Source organism: Chanos chanos, chromosome 2 (assembly GCF_902362185.1).
Source record: "Chanos chanos chromosome 2, fChaCha1.1, whole genome shotgun sequence".
NCBI lineage: Eukaryota > Metazoa > Chordata > Actinopteri > Gonorynchiformes > Chanidae > Chanos > Chanos chanos.
In genome coordinates, this window is record NC_044496.1 from 26,781,553 (window position 1) to 26,800,561 (window position 19,009).

A 19,009-nucleotide genomic window follows, 5' to 3' on the forward strand; every position below is an offset into this window, starting at 1 on the left:
GTGGTTATTCAACTGCACCTGTCCATGAAATCTGTTCTACTTCCAGTGTTTTGTGTATTGTTGGTTCTCATGGGTAAGTATCTGAACCATGATCATTTAAGAAGACAACAGAATTTCATCTTAGTGGAGTCAAATATCAATATTGGTGCCAGGGGTGTGGTCGTAGACCTTTGTCTCAGGCCCCTTGTTGAATTTGGCCAAAGAACATTCTCTGCTACACATCCCTGATCTTACCTGTTGTTTCAGCACAGTGATGAGAGAATGAACAAAAAATGATAGAGGTTTGGCTTCTAATGTTTGAGCGATTTATCTAAACTTTTGACTGTCGCCGAATAACATGATACAGAATTATTTCACCCAAGAGACTAGTTCATTTTGTTGTTTTTAGTCACACAGGTAGAATGACATGCTTATTATATGACTTACATTCACACTGCTCAAACATTTAAGTGTTTCCAGGTGGAATACCACAACAGTATAGAAATCTTGAAGCCTACATCACGTTACTGTGCAGAATAATTCGATATGGAGGAGCAGGTTTATCTGGTAGCTGCCCCCTTAAGACCACATACGTCATACTGAGTTTACAGGGATGCGGAAGTATTTTGGAGAGCGAGTCGATACTAGTTATACAGTTTGGCCCAGAATAACATTTTATCTTACAGAAGCTAATTGCATGTGTTTATTTGGGAATGACGGCATGGCCAAATGACATAACCAGCTGAGAGTTTCTTTGTGAAGTCTTGGCTGCCTGTAGCCACTGCGTTTAGGAAATTACGTGAGTTTGTAGGGGCTGAATAGTTGCCCATTTGGAATAGCTAATACTGATCACACTTATAACTGATTACCCCAGGATCTTTCTAAACTCTTTTTATCTTTTTCAAACATCTCCGAACTGATATCGATTGGATAACACCGACATCAGTGAAATGCCCAAACAGAAGGGCGGCCGTATAGTGATAAAAATTATCAAAAACTTGGACGTCGTAGTGGAGGCAGTTATTAATTCGGAGTAGACAATCGTTCGACGTTATGTTAAAAAAGACAAAATCATTGCATTCGCTGCTCGGGAGCTACAAGGCAGCTTAACTGATTAGCTGTTTTTCAAGCAGCTTACAATCGGTTCTCTTACAGAGTGCATGTAGGGTGCTGGGCTGGCCATGACAGGTCATGTTACTGTCACAAAGCCACTACAAAGCACGTCTTTAATGAGTTCAGAGAATTCGCCATCGTTGCAAGCTATGAAGCTGTTGATGAAAGGACAGTGCCGCAAACCTCATGGGGTCTGTGGGTAGGGAAGTTTGTCGTATTTAAGTTAGCGATGCGGTAAACAGAGTACGTAGTTACAGCTGACAGAGAACTCTCTTTTACTGACGTGTTCAAACAACACGTGGACAGTGGACAGTTTGGAAACTCAAGGCTGCAGCTCCACGGAGATTGAGGAATATTGTTTTCGTCGTGAGAGTTGATTGTTCGACTGGCATGTCCCGAACCAGCAAAAGGTACAAGTCAGTACCTTCAACGAGCAACGGCAGTGCGTTGCCCCGGTGTGACCAAGCCAGGATGCCCCGTGTCCGCGTCCTCTTCATCTGTCTCTGCTGTGTGTTGATATTTGCGTTGATTTTGGGGTTGTACATCTCCAGCGACGCAAATAGGAGCAATGGTCCAATTCCGGCTGCAGATTTAACCAAAGACAAGGTCTGGACATGAATCATCATCTGGTGATTGTATGTGGTTACAGTTGAATGTTATTAGTAGGGTTTATGTACAGTGTGCTCATTTCTATAGCAACCTTGAGATTAAAGTTTAAACGTTGTGCCAAAACAGTATTACTCAAATATAAAGCTGTCTCCGATTGTACATATACATATCGTCCAGTAATACACTCTCACCAAAATTCATGACAAAAAGGCCTTGATTTATTACAGAGGGCTTGTGGTGGTGTTGAACTTTCCATGTTAAGGACAAAAACCGAGAGTGACATGTAATTGGTCCCTAGTTGAACTTAGATTTCACCTAAGTACAGCTTGAGGCGATATCTATTGTGTGTCTGTTGAAACTGTAGATTAATCTTGGGATAATGTCTCCGTGCTGCTTTTGTTGTCATCTGTACAGTCTGTCCCTCTGAGTCATCGGACATGCACAACAACGCTGTTAACTCAGTCAGGGATGGTAATGGAGATAAGCAGTTGTGGATGCTAGTATGGATACCATCAAACTACACGTTTGAAAATGTTGGCTGTCAAATCTGAGTCTTTCAATTCATTCAGTCTGCTGTTTTTGATCTTTTTTTTTTCTTCTCCCTCTCTACCCCAGTTTAACCATAAGCCTAGTAAGTGTTCTCCAGCGCAGGTGCGGAAGTTTGCATCTCAGATCGACAGGAAGAGACTATGGGAGACACACCTTAGGCCCATCCTTAGAGAGAGAATCCCTGGCACCGCAGGAAGCAAGGCAGTTCGCCAGGTAAACACGTCTTTTGTTAAAGCTTTAGTCTTTCATTCAGTCTTTTATCTTCATTTAGCACGCATAATGAACCTAGAATAGTGCAGGCACCATTAAAGAGCATTGTGTTACAGTCATCCCAAGCTCACCTATTGATTAGAACTTAATGCTAACTCATATGTGTGTTCGTCTAGCACAGAGTGCTGGAGAATGCACCAGTGAATATGGAGTCACAAAGCCTGTTTTTTTTTTCTTTTCTACCAAATGTTTAACGTCTCTAATCAGAAATGACGGGCATAAGCCTCCAGGACTTTGAACGCTTGGAATGGTAGAGTTTGTAAACAACCTCAATTGTGTGTCTCTCTCTCCCTCTCTCTCTCTCTCTCTCTCTCTCTCTCTCTCTCTCGCTCTCTCTTTCCAGCACATCTACTCTCAGCTGGGCTCTCTATCAGCCGGCTGGATGTTGGAGGAAGACTCTTTTGTGTCGCCTACTCCAAAGGGTTCAGTCACTTTCACTAACGTTTTGGCTGTCCTGGACCCCTCTGCTCAACGTAGACTACTCCTGGCCTGTCACTATGACTCCAAGATCTTTCCACCAGATCCCAGGTACCCGGGAAAGGTTTTCTTAGGGGCCAGTGACTCAGCCGTGCCCTGTGCAATGATTCTGGAGCTGGTAACGGCACTGGACGTCCAGCTCAGCGCCCTCAAACAGCAGGTAGGACAGTGTGTCAGAGTCCATTCATACACCTCTTACAGACAGACTACTGCATGCTTAGTGAGGCAGGATTGTATGGTCACTTACATTAGCTAATATTCTCACCTCAGTCACTGCAGAGCAGTGCACTTCAACTAAGGGAAGCCATTAAAGAGTGTCCAGTGGCTTGAGCCACATATTGGCATTATTAGTTAAACACTCATAGTGAATAGGAATGAAGCAAGTGTGAGAGCTTTCAGTGATTTTAGATGAAGAAACTAAGACAATGAGAGAAATGAGGGAAGGAATTGGAAAGTGAGAGAGAAGTGTACACACATCACAAGTAAAGGCAGAATGGAGAGATAACAGGGGAGACAGAGACAGATGTTAGGGGGGAGGTGTGAGGAGAAGAGAAAAGATGAATTGTGTAGGTGTAAGTTCATAGGAGCGACAGAGATGGCAGCCGGCTGTTTACTGCACTCTGCAACAAAGTACATAATGTGCTGACTCAAACCACATTGTCAACCTCTGCATGTGTGTGTGTTGGCTGGCACGAAAACCGCTTGCTACACACAAATCTATCGCGTGCACATATGGTTGGCAATACAACAGGCTGTGGTCTGGATCACAACACTGCGTTGTGAAATAATTTCATAAGCAGAGAAACTAAATAGGGAAATTTGAGTCCTTTGCTAAGAATCTATGTGTTTTGACCTTTTCTCTCTCAACAAAAAAAATGCATGAGGAATTTCTCTTTTGCTTTCGCTCTCTAGCGGGCTGCAGTTACGTTGCAGTTGGTGTTTTTTGATGGGGAAGAGGCGTTTGAGGACTGGACAGAAACCGACTCTCTGTACGGTTCTCGTCACCTCTCTGAACTCATGGCCCGCACACCTCATCCTCCAGGCTCAACACACACCACACTACTGCACGCGGTGGTGAGTATTTGTATGTGTGTGTGTGTGTGTGTGTGCACGTGAAATTTGAGTCTTTTGTGTTGACTTCTTGAACCTGTGTTTGAGCATGCAAGTAAACACATTTGCATCACAGAATCATTTTCTGTTAAAATTGGGCAAAAATATCCTATGAAGACCCTTTGTTGGGAACAGGGATTATTTACTCAAAACTCACAGTACAATTGAAGAGAGTTTTTTTGAAAAAAGAAAAACGGTTTCTAAAGAGGGAGGCCATTTTAACAATACATAATATGAAACAGCCAATATTATGATATATTTAAGACCAAATTATTACATAATGCCCCCCCCCCCCAAAAAAACCCCACCAACATCATTCCTCTTTCTCAGTGTTGATGCACACAAAACAAAAACAGCTGATATTCTTCTGTCACTCTGGGTTTTGCTCAGATTGAATGTTAAGTATTGTCTAAAAAACAAACAAACACACACAAAAAAAACCCCAAAATGTTTTTCATGTCTGAATGTGCCATTTTGCAGGCATTCCTGTCATATCGTGATCTCAGACATCTTCATGCCGAACTCCTGTACACTATGTCAATGACAATGCATCTTTAACAGGCTTTTACTGGAGATGAATATTTGCTTAATGGATCATGTGATGGGCTACTGCGTAATATACAAGTGTCACTCAGCTAGAGTCTTTGTTTAAAATAACATGCATAGCATGTTTTGCATTGCTGCTAAATGTAATTTGACATAATCTAATTTTGAACACGCTGTTTTAGACATAATCAGTATCTAGAAGTATATATAAGTGTGTTTGAAGCTTGCCTACCAAGGGAGGGACTGCTATTTCCACTCACCAAGTAACTCGTCCAGTACTCATAACATACTCTCCAAAGAACTACATACTACAAACCCAAAACGTTTTTGTGTGTATGTTTGTTTTCCATGACTAATATTTTTCTTGTATTGATGTAATAAGCAGTGTTTATCTTTTGGGTTGAAGAGCACAGTGTTTAAAGATCAGAGCAATATCAAATGCTCTGAATGAGTAACATCTATAGGTCAGTCAAGTCCAGAATTTTTTTGTCATAAACTGTTTTAAATGTTCATTTTTGCATAAATGATCTTTGCTTTAAAGGCTGTTTCTTTATGGCGACTTAAACAAAAACATAGAATAAACAAACAAACAAACAAAAAAATGAAACAGCCACAATGACGAATGTCATGAATATTTATGGTTGGTTTTCATGTGGAATGCTGTGATTGTTTGAAGCATTACTGAAATGTTTTAGTTATGGTGATATGTCAGTATCACTGAGGTTACTCTAAACACACTGTTTCTCTTAGGATCTGTTTGTTCTGTTGGATCTTCTGGGTGGGCCCGACCCTCTTATTGTCAATCATTTTGACAACACGGCCCGCTGGTTCGACCGCCTTATTGCTGCAGGTACACACGACCTTACACCGTTTCTCTCTCTCTCTGTCTTTCCTCCTTGCCTCAGCTTCTTATGCCACAGTGACAGCAGGAAATGAACACTCATGATCACTCAGTCTCTCTCTCTCTCTCTCTCAGAGAAAAGTCTGCACAAACAGGGCTTGCTATCTTCCCACCCCTCAGGACAAAGTTATTTCAGGAAAGACATTTACTTTGGCCCTGTACAAGATGACCACATACCTTTCTTACACAGAGGTGAGAACAAGGCCGCAGACAAATATAATCACATAGAGGATGTCTTCACTGACTTCCCTGCAAATTTTCATTCATTCATTCATTCATTCATGGTAACTTCTCTTTTTCTTTCCCCAGGAGTGCCCATCCTCCACTTGATCCCTACACCTTTCCCTCCGTTCTGGCACAAAATGGATGATTCGGAGGAGAAGATGCACCCACCCACGGTGGAAAACCTCATGAAGATTTTAGCCATCTTTCTGGCAGAGTATTTAGGCCTTTGACAACACTGGTTGCCTTGTCGTTACAGAGACAGACCCAATAGCTGAGCCTGGAGACTACACACATATGGACATAACGAACCTAAAAGACAGTCTGCCCTCTATAGACTTGCTGAAAAAGAGCCATAGGCTGCAATGGCCACACATACACACACACACACACACAAACACACCCACGGATACACAGATTTACACTCAATTTTGGCAGCTCTTTCAAGATTCCTCATTGACATGCATTCATCAGCTGCTCCATGTTGGAAAGGCTAGGTCCACTAAATGGTCTCTGACTGTGGACATAACTAAAAGCTGTTCCTTAAAACCTTCAGATGTTAATTTTAACGTCTAGAGTTACCTGTGAAAATTTTCCCTTTGATCTGTGATTTCTCTGCTTATTATCTCTATAATACTCCCTTAAAAGGGCAGATTAGGTTTACAGCTATAACTGGATGGATTTGGACCAGAATAAGGTATTTAAATGGATGGTTGTTATAATATTTTTTTCCCCTGGAATATGCAAGAGATGTACCCAGATTGTTGGAGTTTGTGTGTTTTACATCTTTTAAAACCACCTGAAAATACCTAAATCATAATCAAAATTCATACACTTATATCATGTGACATTTTTAGTTCTGGGAAAGCATACAAAACTGAATGCGAGTTATTGATTTGCACAGTAAGCAAAAGTGGTTCCAAAAAGAATATTGTATTGGGGACATTCCTTAAGTCATTAGCAGAAACTGGAAACTGCAGAGGTTTTGGACTCTTGTCCAATAAACTCTAAAAAGAAAAAAAAAATCTCTGTTGTTTTATAGACATGAGGAACACAGAATTGAAGAACACCACCAATCTTGGTAAAGAATGCTGAAAGATTGTATTGCTCAACCAGAAAGAATACGTAGAAAACACAATACACATGCTCAATCACATCTCATTACAGAAATACGTCTTGACTAATACTCTCTAAATACGAAACATCTGCAGAAACTAATTTTAAAGGACAGAACAAGACCACGGTTGTCATTCTAAGACACACCACCAAGCGGCGTACTCATAAACTGATTAACGTTTAGCTAAAGTTGTACTGGCCGCTTGCTGTGGTTACCACGGTAAGCAGTTGACGGTCACGTGTGTCTCTATTGCGGTTTACATTTTAACTTGAAATGCTTGAACTAGCTGCCCAAATATCGGTCATTCACGAGTGACAGTGCAGAGTGTCCTAGACACTAGTATTGCGGCGGTCCCAGGTGACTCAGAGGAGGAATCAGAGTCTGAGAGCAGGGGAACAGAGCAGCGGGGCTCCCAGGAGGCGACAGGTCTTCATCGGAGCTCTGGAACCTTCCGGTTGGCATTCTAACTGAGCACAGAAATGACTTTGGCATTGACTCTTCCTGCTCCCTGAGAACGAGAGGGGATGGAGGATATTATTTATGTTCACCCATCAGAATATAAAAAATAAATTACCTAGGCCTGGGCCACGACAACGTTTTCTTAATAATAAGGGAGACCGCCAAAATACACACAGACACTCGCCCATCTTAACAACAAGTTACGAATAAGCACTCACCCGTGGCGTCCGTTTGCGGCTCTGTCTCTTTGACGTCGGTTCTTGAACCAGTTGCTCACCTGGGTAGCGGTGAGACCAGTAGCCGCAGCAAGGTCACGTTTCTCCCGTGGCGATGGGTAAGGTTTTTTACTGTACCACTCCCTGAGAACGCTACGGGACTTTTCCTAGAAAGAGTTTTGGCACCATTTATAATTTTATGGCATCATGATAAGGAATCACGGAGTCAATTTTCCCTTCTTACAAAACGTAGGGAGGAAAATCCGTTTTAATTGTTAAACGGCACATTCTGCCGCGACCTTTGAAGAGGTCGGGTATAGGCCTACAATGATTGGTACATCCCAACCCTTTTGAAAAGGAGTTATGTGAAACAAACAGAACGATGGACCGAGGCTATAAAATACAATTTAAAGTGTGATTTAGTAACACCTAAATGTCCTCTTTTCGTGAAGTTGCTCAAACAGTTACAAAAGAACAAGTGCAGGGCTGTACTGGAAAACATTACATACATTATTAAGTGATTAACAACACTGTTCCCCTTCATTTTTACTTGTATTTAGCCGTTTTTGGCATTACCTTGAAGCAGTAGCTAGTCTCCTCCCCGTCCCAAATGGTACGAGGTAGAGGGAACTTGCGGCGGACGCGGTACTTCCCCACCGCCCCTAGGGGGCGTCCCCGCTGCAACTCAGCTTCTAAGTAATGAGCGCGGAGCCACAGCTGTTGCAGCAACGGGTGGTTTCGGGGCGAAAAAACGTTTCCTTCCAACAAGTCGTACAGCTCAGCAAAGTGACCCTGGTGGAACGCTACGGCCGCCCGTGCCTTCAACACGCTTTCCTGGCATTGCGACACGCACATGTATGGAGAGGGTGTACAGGACAAATTTGGGAGGGAACGCAAAAATGTGTTTAAACGGTCCATGTAACCGCTCTGCAGGAGTACTTCACATACGCACGCCACCTGCTCCGGGGAAAAGCCCATCGCCATGGTCAATACGTGAGATGGAGGTTAGTCAACGGGTCGTCCAGGCTTATCCGAATGGTTAAAAAAAAAAAAAAAAAAAAATCAGTATCTTCCAGTAAGGCCTAAGTACAAAACTAGCACAGCACTGTAATCGAGTTGTGCTGAGTAAATCATATGATTCACTTTTTACAAGGTATATGCAGTCACGCAGTCACGCTTACCCTGCTCACAGCTGACAGATAATTATGCCTAGAATTAAAGAATCCTACAAAGAGGACTTGTGATGCTGGCCTAATGGTACGAATAAAAGAGTAGACTACCTTCTGGATTGTTCTCCCCAAAAGAACTTCTGCAGGGTGCAAATCCTATATTTATTATCTGGAGTCTCTCCAGCAGAAGTCCTTGTATGTTGGTGTGAGTGTATCAGTGTGTGTGTGTGTGTGTGTGTGCAGGAACCCTTTACCTGCCTCACCTGTACCCCCACCCCTCCAGACCCGCCCAGTCAGCACAGCACTCTCAAGAAACCCTGGATCATGTGGGTTATACAAACACTGACAAGCACTGACACACAGCATAGTTCAAATCATAACTATACACACACACATACACACACACACAAAGCTGTTGCTTCATTGTTGTGTCAGTCACCTGGAGAGAATGGCGTTCAGAGTTGTGTTCAAACAAGAAAAATACACTTATTTAAATTTCAAGGCAATCTTATTTCCAAATCAAATGAGGGTGCAAATGTTTGAGAAGAGATTTGGTTAGGAGAGACTGCTCTGTGTGATCAGCTGGGCATGACTGTGCTTGGTGTCTTGTTTTAGGTTCAATAAAAGTTGTACGAGTGAAATATTCTATTACTACAGCATCTGCTCCTTGAATTTGGAGCCTCTGATGATAATTAGGAGAATCTTTAGTTCATGGTTTTCTGAGCTGTCAAGACATGAGATTCACATGCATACACACTACCAATGCCAAACCCCTGAGACGCAAAGGTCCATTCACACAATCTGAACCAAATCATTTAGACATACAACTCACAATCTGCTGACACCAAACCACAAAGACGTACAGATATACACACATTATCTATATCAGGTATTCTCACCCACCCACGCACACACACAAGCTACACCAGACCACTGAAACATACAGACACACAAGCACTATCGAAACCAAACCACTGAAACACACACACAATCCAGCCCAAACCATTGTGAGTGCATAATGAATGAGGTTTATTACAATTAAAGGATAAAATGCAATATAAAAAATAAAATAACTATAAAAAAGTAGAAAACACACCTCTCCACAATGAGACATATGCAATAGAGAAATCCCTTTTCTAACTGAAGAAACACTTAAAATGTCTTTGGTTTTGTCAGCTGTATATTTGAGTGTGTGCGCAGGAACTTTTGAAACTGGTGTTAAAACTAGACTAAGACAAAAACAAACAATACAAAAAAAACTATGAACAAACAAACAATACAGAAATTAGTATTTTTTACATTCTGTAACAGCATTTGAAGTTTGCTCTCTCTGATTCTCATATACACAATCAATTCATTTTCTCACGTGCACTATAGCCGGTATTCCCTTGATTTCCATGACATACAAGCTGTTCACATGAAACACATACTGGGAACAAAAAAGAGGCAACATGAAGATTTTCTGGGTGAATTCCACAAGGCCTAGGTCTAGTGAAGACAAAACATTACAGGTGAATCTGGACTGAGTACATATCTGAGATATTTGACAAAGCAGTTTTGTGTTTCCATCTTGTGACAACACACTTCTGTTACAGACCCTTAATCTGTAGGTCAGGTTGAAATATGCCTGGCCTAATAAAAGTATCAATCAAAAAAGGCTCCTTTAACAAAGCAATTGTATTTTGTGAAATGACTTTGAGAATAAGCATTTAAGTTCCTAAATCCACTGCTGGTCAACAGTTGGCTTGTGAAAATGATTGATACTTGCATTAAATACACATAAAAAGAAGACAAACAAATAATAATAATAATAAAAAAACAGGAATAAAAGAAAGCAAAGGGTTTACCTAAAATTGGAGTAAAAAATGGGAGTCTTTTCATGTACCATGAGCAGGGGGCTAGAAGCCTCTCTGACATATTAAAACAGTTTTCTGGTTTGTAGTGTTTTCAGAGCACAGACCCTATCATAGAACCAAACCTGAACCTATCATTGCACCAAATCTGGCAGAAAGCGAAACTGAGCAAATAAAATGTGCAAAACATTAACATTTCTTGCTCCACAGAGCCAATTAAGTTCCATGTCTATTGCAAAACCATGCTAAATGCTAAAAAAAGTCCACTGTTTTACGGATCACTAGTTCACATCAATAGGATATTCACCACTTTGAATGACCTACTCAGTACTGAACTCCATTTTCACCACTCAAGTATTAATACCAACAGTCATTCCTAATCCATCAGTTAGTGATATTCATGGTACAACAGAAAATGTGTCAAAGAATTCTGAGCCAAGCTTCAAAAAAAAAAAAAAAAAAATGCTACACAAAAAAAAAATCTTCAGATTACAAACTCAAATCGTGTTATACAAACTCGTTCTTTGCTTTGAACTGTATCATGTTGTGGAGTGGAAGACAAGGAGGAATGACAGATTTTCTGTAAAAATATACACAGGTAATTTCATATAAATGTAAACCAAACAAAATATCTACTTGTATGTACAAATATTTATATATATATATATATGATGATTTTCATATCCATGTTGTAGTGTAAAAATCTGCAGCATTTATCTTTAAATGCCATATTGAGAAATGAAGCTTGAGTCCATTTACTGAGACGCTGTGTCTCACATTATATATGCTTACTTTTGGAAATCATATTGCAAAGGCACAATTTGTGTTCACTCACGCATTACACATTCCCTCTGTTCACACTCTAACTCACTCACAACTCTCATACTTGGAGTACATATATTGCATAGAAAACCTGCTAAACTGTATAATGCTCTTGATTTCTCCCTGGTCATATTTCTCCAGTAAATGGGATACAGAATCAAATCATTCAGCATTGCAGTGCTGTATTTGAAGGGTAACCTCAATTATTACAGCCTTGATAGTAAAATAAAAAACATGATGCATTAAAAAAATGATCCAAAACGTAACAATTTGACTGAAATCTGAACCAATGCATTTTACTAGACTTACCAAAAAAGGTCCATGTTTTCTGTTTGTGGCTAAAGGTTCCCTTGGGCAGTTTGCAATGTTATACACAAGCAAAACGAGCATCTACACAGTTCAGAGTAGAAAGACGTGAACAGTACTCCTTCCCTACATTTACTGCTGGACCACATTATCCATCTCTCAGTGTGAAAAGATGCTGTGACTGGCTTCACCCACATTGCAAAAAGCTGTGCTGATCTCTCATGTTTATGTGGCAGTCATGCGAAAAAGAGAGAGAGACTTAACAAGCATGAGTAACAGTCAAATAGAGACTAGACACAAACAATAATGTAGATCTCCCAAAACAGCAAGTGCCTTGAGTTGGGTTTAAATTGAAATCCCTTTTCTCTGTCCAAAGCTGACACAGGCTCTCAGCCCAGCAATTTCAGCTAGAATGCAGATCTACATATGATCCAAATCAATCCTGTCCAACTAAAGGGGAAATGTTCTATGTCTGATGGGCACATCATATTTTTAGAGATCTAGGTCTGGGTTTCTGACTAAATAAGTACTGACTCTCACTTTCGTTTTAGCTCTCGCCTTAATGTTTGTTCCTTTTAACACATTTGCTTTGGTGGTAATTTTGGCTAAAACCTTAATGTAGATAGTCTCTTTTTGTGGTTTATGTCTGATAACTGCGTTTGACAAGAAACATGATGAAGACAGATGAGCCCTCCCTAGAAATCACATCCCTCAGTAACAGCTCACTGGTGTTAGCATGTCCCTCATAGGCTACAACAGCGGAAGTTCTGGAACCAATTCATGTGATTACTGAATCCAAACTGCAAAGTACATCTGTATTCTTTTCAACATCTCTGGTCTTGAGCGATGCCTCCATTCAAAGTTTCAACATCAAAGGACATTTACATCAATCCAAGATCAAAACCTTGTTATGAGGCCGGAGCACTGGGAGTGCAGTTAGATTGAGTTTAAAGATTTAAAGAGTGATTACAAACCCAACTCATCATCTACTGGGACAGACTGAAGTTGTGTGAGGATTTTTGGGTCCCCATCCATTTCTTCAACGTCGTCCAATCGAGACTCTCTCTCCACGTCCTCGCCAGGGGGAGGAGTTCCCAGGAGAAGAGCCTCTCCACCAGGGAGGCCCAGCAAAGCTGGGTCCTCCGGTAGATCCCCTTTCCCTCGTACGTCAAACAGAGTTAGACTAGAGGAAGAAGACAGAGGGACAGGACTCCAGGCTGGCTGGGGCAGCTGTGGGGCAGTGGCTACCCCACTGCAGATGGGGCTGAGTGATAACATGCTCTCTGGAGTGAGCGTCTGCTGGGACGGCAACACGCCTGTTGGGGTGGGAGTGCTGGAGGAGTCGGGGGTGTTTGGAGACGCTCCTGGAGTGGGATTGGCGGGGGCCCCAGGTTCAGGACTGCAGTACAGTGCAGAGGAATTGACAAAACTCAGGGGAGATGACTGAAGTGAAGCAGAGGCCGGGACTGTGGGAGAGGAAGCCGGTGAATTCTCTAAGGGAGGCACGATGGGAGTTTGGTCGAGACTGCCATTGCTTGGGGTGGGAGTTTCTGGGACGGACTTGACAGGCAAACTTGTGATCTGGATGCCAGCTGGGATGGTCAGAATGAGTTTGCCCTGCTGCACACTCAGGATGGGACTGGCCCCTATGCCTCCTGCCAAGAGGAAGTTTCCTAGAAAATGAAAAAAAAAAAAAAAAAAGATGGAGTGATTTAATTTTTAGGTCTTCTGACGTTGTAATACAATGCAAAAGCAGATGCTTTAATCTCATCAATATACTCAACATAAACCGTTTAACTCAACCATTTAACTGTTCACTCGGTGATTCAAATGGTGTGCCTTACCTGGTGTTGCTGAGGGGAGCTGAATGACTCCAGAGTTGAGAAGTTGAACCCCAGGGGTAGCATTTGCTGCCGGCCCCACATTCTGGAGGGGCCCCAGTGGACTAATTCGTAGAGGTCCCTGTGCCACACCTACACCTGTATTAGGCCCAGAGGTGAGGATCTGGAATGTACCCCCTGGAGAGGGGATGGAAAGTGAGGGAGCAGCTGGAACCACCTGTGGGAAGGACAAGGTTCCAGCAGAGCCTCCTGAAATGGAAGATACTGGCACAAGCTGAGGCAGGGACAGAGGGACTAACTGGGGACTTTCTTTAGGCTGGGAGACAGGGACTACTTGTGTAGGGGAGGAGACAGGAATGAGGTGTGTCCCCATAGTGGGTTGGATCTGTGGGGTGGAGGAGGCAGGGGTCTGGTCTCCGAGCTGTAATGTCAATCCTTGTGGAACCTGTCCATTGGGAACTTGGGAAACGGACAAAATGGCACTGTCACTAAGTGTAGAGGTGTTCTGAGTCTGGGCTTGGGTCAGACGGGGGGCAATTTGCAGGGCCTGGGCCTGAAGCTGGGTAACAGAGCCCTGGGGTAGCTGAGGAGTTATAGGGGAGACTGGGACAAGCTGGGGACAAGAGGATACTTGACCCCCTGAGGAGTGCTGCACAAGCTGGGACACCGGGATGCCCTGGATGGACGGGACTACTTGAGGCAAGGAGAGGACCTGAGGGCTGGATGCACTGGAGGATGAGACCACTTGACAGATTGAGCTGGTGTGGCTCAGCTGAGAACCAGCTGTGGCAAACACCACAATTTCAGGCTGCTGCGTAGGCTGTAGTGGTACCATGGGGCTGGAGATGGCCATACCAGGTGGGGTCACTGGTGTTGTGCCTCCATTCTGGTTCAACACCAAGGAGGGAAGTGGAACAGAGGAAGAGATGGATGAGGAGGGGACAGATGGAGCAGACACAGGGTTCGTGGACACTGTCTGGGCTCCATTTTCTTCTTTGAGGATTACACCATCAGGAACACTGATGAAATCCAGTGAAGAAAGTGGAGTTGAGCCAGAGGAGTTGCTGTTGGATGCTTTTGCCTCTTCTGTCAATGGGAGAGCAGCTGTGGTGTTGGAGCTGGCTTGTGTGTTAAGCACCACAGTGTGCAGGTTGGCCTGGGTCTCCATAGCTGTAACTCCCTGGTCTTCCAGACTTGTGTTAATGCTTTCACTAGCTTTGGGAATAACCTGAGCTCCACTGAGCACAAGCGGGGTGTTAGCTGTCACAGGGCTGAGGGTAACCGTATGCCCATCACTTAGTGTTAGCCCATTAATGATAACCCCAGTGCCTGTCCTGGATAATATGGGGCTCCCATTGAGCAGAAGGGGGTGAGGCGTTGTGAGAAATCCACCACTGCTGTTCAGAATGAGCTGACCTCCAGTGCTACAGGGGGCACCGGCGAGAGATATCAGGGAGGCTGTGGAGCAACTGGATGATTCTTGCGTGTTGATGGGTTTGTCAGTGATGTCTTCCAAGTCTCCTTTACTAGCCTCATCCTCAGTGCTGTGGTTACCATCAGACTCGCTGTGTAAAAAAATCATAGTACTAAGGGTTATGTAGGAGAAAATACATCAGATGTGACTTATCTTAAAGTTTGCCACAGTTCCCTCTCAAAATTAAACTTACCACAGTACTAATAAACAGTCAGTCTCTCCCTCTCAGAGTATCTCAAAGATACAAAACACCAAATTTAAGTCCATACATTTTACTTGAAATTGAATCGTACCATTGGCAACCATGTTTTTTCTCACTGCACCAATTCCCTTAACCAACAACTGCTCTCTTGAGATGTCACAATGTGTGAAACTGCACCAGCATTTCCTTTGAGCCAGTAAGATTAATTTACTTTCCTCTGCTTTGACACTAAATAATGATAATCTGTATATAACACAGACTCGTTGCACAGCTTTACTAGCTAACCACAAAATACATAGATAAGACAACTGTGAAGACTACTTTCCCTTTTATCTCAGAACTCTCTACATTCCAGGGCACACTGGTGGAAACACCAGTGTGACAAAATAAGATAATATTTAAAAAGATGAAACACTTCTGTTATTCCTGGATTTAAGGTTGTGGTAGAACAGAGGCGGATTCTGAGTTAAAAATCACTCAAACCTCTCCATGTCAAGGCAGAGGCTCTTTATGACATGGTCTCTTTCTCGTCCCAGCGGCCTGAACGCGCGAGCAGGCCGTGGTCTACAGGGAGACACTGCGGTGCAGAATTTCAGGAAACTTGAGCCACACGAGCTCACATTTCACAACAAAGCAACATGCTTTCAGTCATGCTTTCCAGGACATCAAAAGCATTATCACTATCCAACCTTAATATCTACTGTCAGATGGGACTGACAAAATACCGAAACAAAACGACTGAATTAAACTTAATAAATGTTCTTCAAAACATGTTACCAAATGAAAAAGAAAAAAAAAAGAAAACTACTACCACAAGCGTGTAACTCCCTACTCCTAGTGTGAAAAGTACGTTTGGAAAACTTGTGAAAATAACTATCGCTCGGAGTAAAATGTCCGGTTCGACAACTTTGTTTTAGTGTAATGTGGTAACTTTGTACTCTCCTGCAACATAGCACTCTTCAGTGCGAGTTGTAACAATGACACAAACAAAACAACGTGAGAGGTCTTTGTACGAATCCAGTGAATTAACTAAATCTGCCAACTGACAGAAGTTACACCTCTAATTAAGACCACAGTAACTTTTCGTAAATTATGTAAACAAGTGAGGCTTCACTACGATATTTTTGTCTCAAGAAAACAATGAAGTTTACTCAAACTGAATGTCAACGGGGCCTATACATCGCAGAACATTAGATCTGACTACTCACCTTTTGCTGTTGGTACCGGACGGAGTTCGATCTCTCTGTCGGCGATTCTTGAACCAGTTGCTAACTTGAGTCAAAGAAAGTCCTGTGACTTGAGCTAATTTTTTCTTCTCGTCAGGGGTGGGATACCTGTTCATCTTATAACACTCTTTCAATGCATTACGTGATTTCTCTTTGAAGCAATACACGGTCTCCTCTCCGTCCCAAATTGTTTTTGGCAGAGGAAACTTTTTCCTAAGACGATACTTGTCCACAGCACCGAGGCTGCGACCCCTAGACCTCTCTGCCTCCTTGTAACGCGCTTGCAAATAAAGGTCCTGAAGGAACCCATGGTTGCTCGGGTGGAAGTCGTGACTATCTAGTATCGCATATAATTCTTTGAATTCCTCTCGGTGAAAGGCGACCAGAGCTTGGGCCTTCAGAAGAGTTTCGTTGCCACGTAGCAGGTCGGCCGAAGGAGGGATGGTGGAGAGGAATCTCCACAGGCGATCCACATTGCCCGCCTGCAGGAGAGCTTCGCACAGACATGCTACTTGGTCGGTCGAAAAACTGAGTGCAGAATTCTGGAAGTTTTGGAGCAATTCTTCCGATTCTTTGTCCTGGTCCGTCTCCTCTTTGAATTTGACTGACTGTTGAGTCGACTCCTCCGTGCTATTTTCAGTTTGTTCTGTGGACTCCAAAGACAGGGAAGCCATTTTTAGTGTAACTTTTTTCTTTTAGTTCCTCCTCCCTCCCCTTCGCTGCCTCGACCATTCTCCCCGTAGGCGAGTGTCTGCAAAAGATTCAATCGTCACGCCCCTGCGTTTCGTCAACCACCTAATTCAACAATCCACAGAGTGTTCGGGGAGTGATCTGACAGAACGGATTTTCTCTTTATTGTATTACATTCATTTTAATCTGTTTTTCGAAATGATTTTTTCATACTGACATAATACAGAAGTGGCTTTCGTGGTTACGACTGTTCGAAGTATCCGAAACTGTGTCGCACGCAATACCTATGTTTTCACACCAGTAATGAATGAATGATCTACTCTATATAACCCTTTTAGTACATACATTTAGGACATAAATTTGCTCCCGATTGAATGGCTGTGTCCTTCACATATATTTATACATGCTTTCTGTAAATTGTTGGCAATGCTTCGCACTGCTTTTTGTTTACCCCCTCTCCCGCCCCAATTTTTCCTTGTTCATCCTCCATTTTAATTGCACTTACGAAATTGCTCTCACAAAACCTCCAAAAACAAATAAACAAACAAAACTCTTTCTTTCTCTATCTCTCGCTCTCTCTCTGTCTCTCTCTCTCCTTCTCCCTCTCTCTCTTTTTAAATCCAAAATCCCGGGGTACCTAGCCAGGGTAGCGTGCTTGCTTTCGAACACCTGCCTTTTTATTAGGTTAATGTTGGATGTCTGACATAACGTGACATACACCTACTCGTCTGCAGTGCGTTTCCTCAGCTGGAGTGCAAATGGCCGTCTGCTCAGACCACATTTTGCCAATTTGCATAGAGAGTGAGAGCGAAACACACACACACGTTAATTTCTTTTCTGTTTTTCCCTATTAGTTGTATGGTTACACCACAGTAAGCACAATGTCCTGCTGAGGGAAATGAATTCTGGCGATTCACACAATTCAAGAGTGTCTGTGTTTCAGGTACTTTAGATAAATACTGAACAGTGGTTTACTGTGTTAGGGTATCATAAAACAAGGTAAGAAGAGGAGTATATTTGGTTTACTCTGTGTGTGTATGTGTGTGTGTGAGAAAGAGAGAGAGAGAGAGAGAGAGAGAGAGTGTGAGTGAGTAACAAGAAAAGTGGACAAAAAGTGTGGATTAATGTGAATAGAAACATGAACACTAGGAGGGAGACAGACAAAATGAGATGAGGCAGAGCTCAGCACCTCCATACCATCCCTCTGCAGGAATGTAAACTTCTCCTCCACGGACGGAGATAGGCAGCGGAGAGGTGCCCGGCCAAACACCCCTCCCCCGTTTTAAACAGCCTGCCTTTCATCTTTTGTTTTATGCCTGTAGACACTTGTCCTCCGACTCTGGTACGGAAATTTATGTCTTCTTTTACCGAGTGCTGCTTGACATCTAGATGAAAACAAGCAACTGATTTGTTTTTCTCTTTTGGGAACTGAAATAATTAAAACTCATCATGACTGTCGGGTCAGCAAAGCTGTTGAAGTTTTAATCATGTCGTTTTGGAGCTCAAGAAAATAACCACATTATGCAGTACGGACAGATAAACAAATGTGTCAACGTTAAAGCCTGGAATGGGGAGAAAGCTAACGTCGAACTCTGACGGGAACGGTATTGTAGCGACATCGAGTGGATAAAATACGCTATTGCCACAATTTCTGTGATCGCTATAACCCGCATGTCTATGGAAAATGCAGGCTTTTCACGGATAAGGTTTAGGAGGATTTAGTGAAAGATTTTATTATAACTAAAAACATTATTTACAACAGTCATATATATTTATTACAACAACATCAGCAACAACAATAATAGTAATGACAATAATGATAATACATGTCAACTATGTCATCCATTTTACTACTTCTC

At 42.6% G+C, this 19,009-nt stretch overlaps 3 protein-coding genes across 3 annotated transcripts; 1 reads left to right on the forward strand and 2 right to left on the reverse strand.

Moving 5' to 3' along the window:
- The first annotated feature begins 634 nt into the window (after positions 1 to 634).
- On the forward strand, positions 635 to 6,783 carry qpctla (glutaminyl-peptide cyclotransferase-like a). Its single transcript, XM_030766181.1, has 7 exons — positions 635 to 1,698; positions 2,317 to 2,463; positions 2,864 to 3,157; positions 3,910 to 4,071; positions 5,404 to 5,503; positions 5,630 to 5,746; positions 5,864 to 6,783. The coding sequence occupies exons 1-7, from the start codon at positions 1,483 to 1,485 to the stop codon at positions 6,007 to 6,009; spliced, it is 1,182 nt and encodes a 393-aa protein (XP_030622041.1). The 5' UTR covers positions 635 to 1,482; the 3' UTR covers positions 6,010 to 6,783.
- Positions 6,784 to 7,229: 446 nt separating this feature from the next.
- On the reverse strand, positions 7,230 to 8,551 carry six9 (SIX homeobox 9). The gene is made up of 3 exons (XM_030765093.1): positions 8,144 to 8,551; positions 7,571 to 7,734; positions 7,230 to 7,356 (listed from the first exon to the last, which is right to left on the reverse strand). The coding sequence occupies exons 1-3, from the start codon at positions 8,549 to 8,551 to the stop codon at positions 7,230 to 7,232; spliced, it is 699 nt and encodes a 232-aa protein (XP_030620953.1).
- A 4,132-nt stretch (positions 8,552 to 12,683) lies between these two features.
- On the reverse strand, positions 12,684 to 17,149 carry six5 (SIX homeobox 5). The gene is made up of 3 exons (XM_030765495.1): positions 16,443 to 17,149; positions 13,562 to 15,123; positions 12,684 to 13,390 (listed from the first exon to the last, which is right to left on the reverse strand). The coding sequence occupies exons 1-3, from the start codon at positions 17,132 to 17,134 to the stop codon at positions 12,684 to 12,686; spliced, it is 2,961 nt and encodes a 986-aa protein (XP_030621355.1). The 5' UTR covers positions 17,135 to 17,149.
- Positions 17,150 to 19,009: the final 1,860 nt, after the last annotated feature.

Coding starts and splice junctions, on each gene's coding strand:
- qpctla (XM_030766181.1), top strand. CDS start 1,483: ATGTCCCGAACCAGCAAAAGGTACAAGTCAGTACCTTCAACGAGCAAC. Junction 1,699..2,316: donor CAGATTTAACCAAAGACAAG/GTCTGGACATGA, acceptor TCTCTACCCCAG/TTTAACCATAAGCCTAGTAA. Junction 5,504..5,629: donor CGACCGCCTTATTGCTGCAG/GTACACACGACC, acceptor TCTCTCTCTCAG/AGAAAAGTCTGCACAAACAG.
- six9 (XM_030765093.1), bottom strand. CDS start 8,551: ATGGCGATGGGCTTTTCCCCGGAGCAGGTGGCGTGCGTATGTGAAGTA. Junction 7,735..8,143: donor AGACTAGCTACTGCTTCAAG/GTAATGCCAAAA, acceptor AACTCTTTCTAG/GAAAAGTCCCGTAGCGTTCT. Junction 7,357..7,570: donor GCCGCAAACGGACGCCACGG/GTGAGTGCTTAT, acceptor GTGCTCAGTTAG/AATGCCAACCGGAAGGTTCC.
- six5 (XM_030765495.1), bottom strand. CDS start 17,134: ATGGCTTCCCTGTCTTTGGAGTCCACAGAACAAACTGAAAATAGCACG. Junction 15,124..16,442: donor TCCGGTACCAACAGCAAAAG/GTGAGTAGTCAG, acceptor TTTTTTACACAG/CGAGTCTGATGGTAACCACA. Junction 13,391..13,561: donor GCTCCCCTCAGCAACACCAG/GTAAGGCACACC, acceptor TTCATTTTCTAG/GAAACTTCCTCTTGGCAGGA.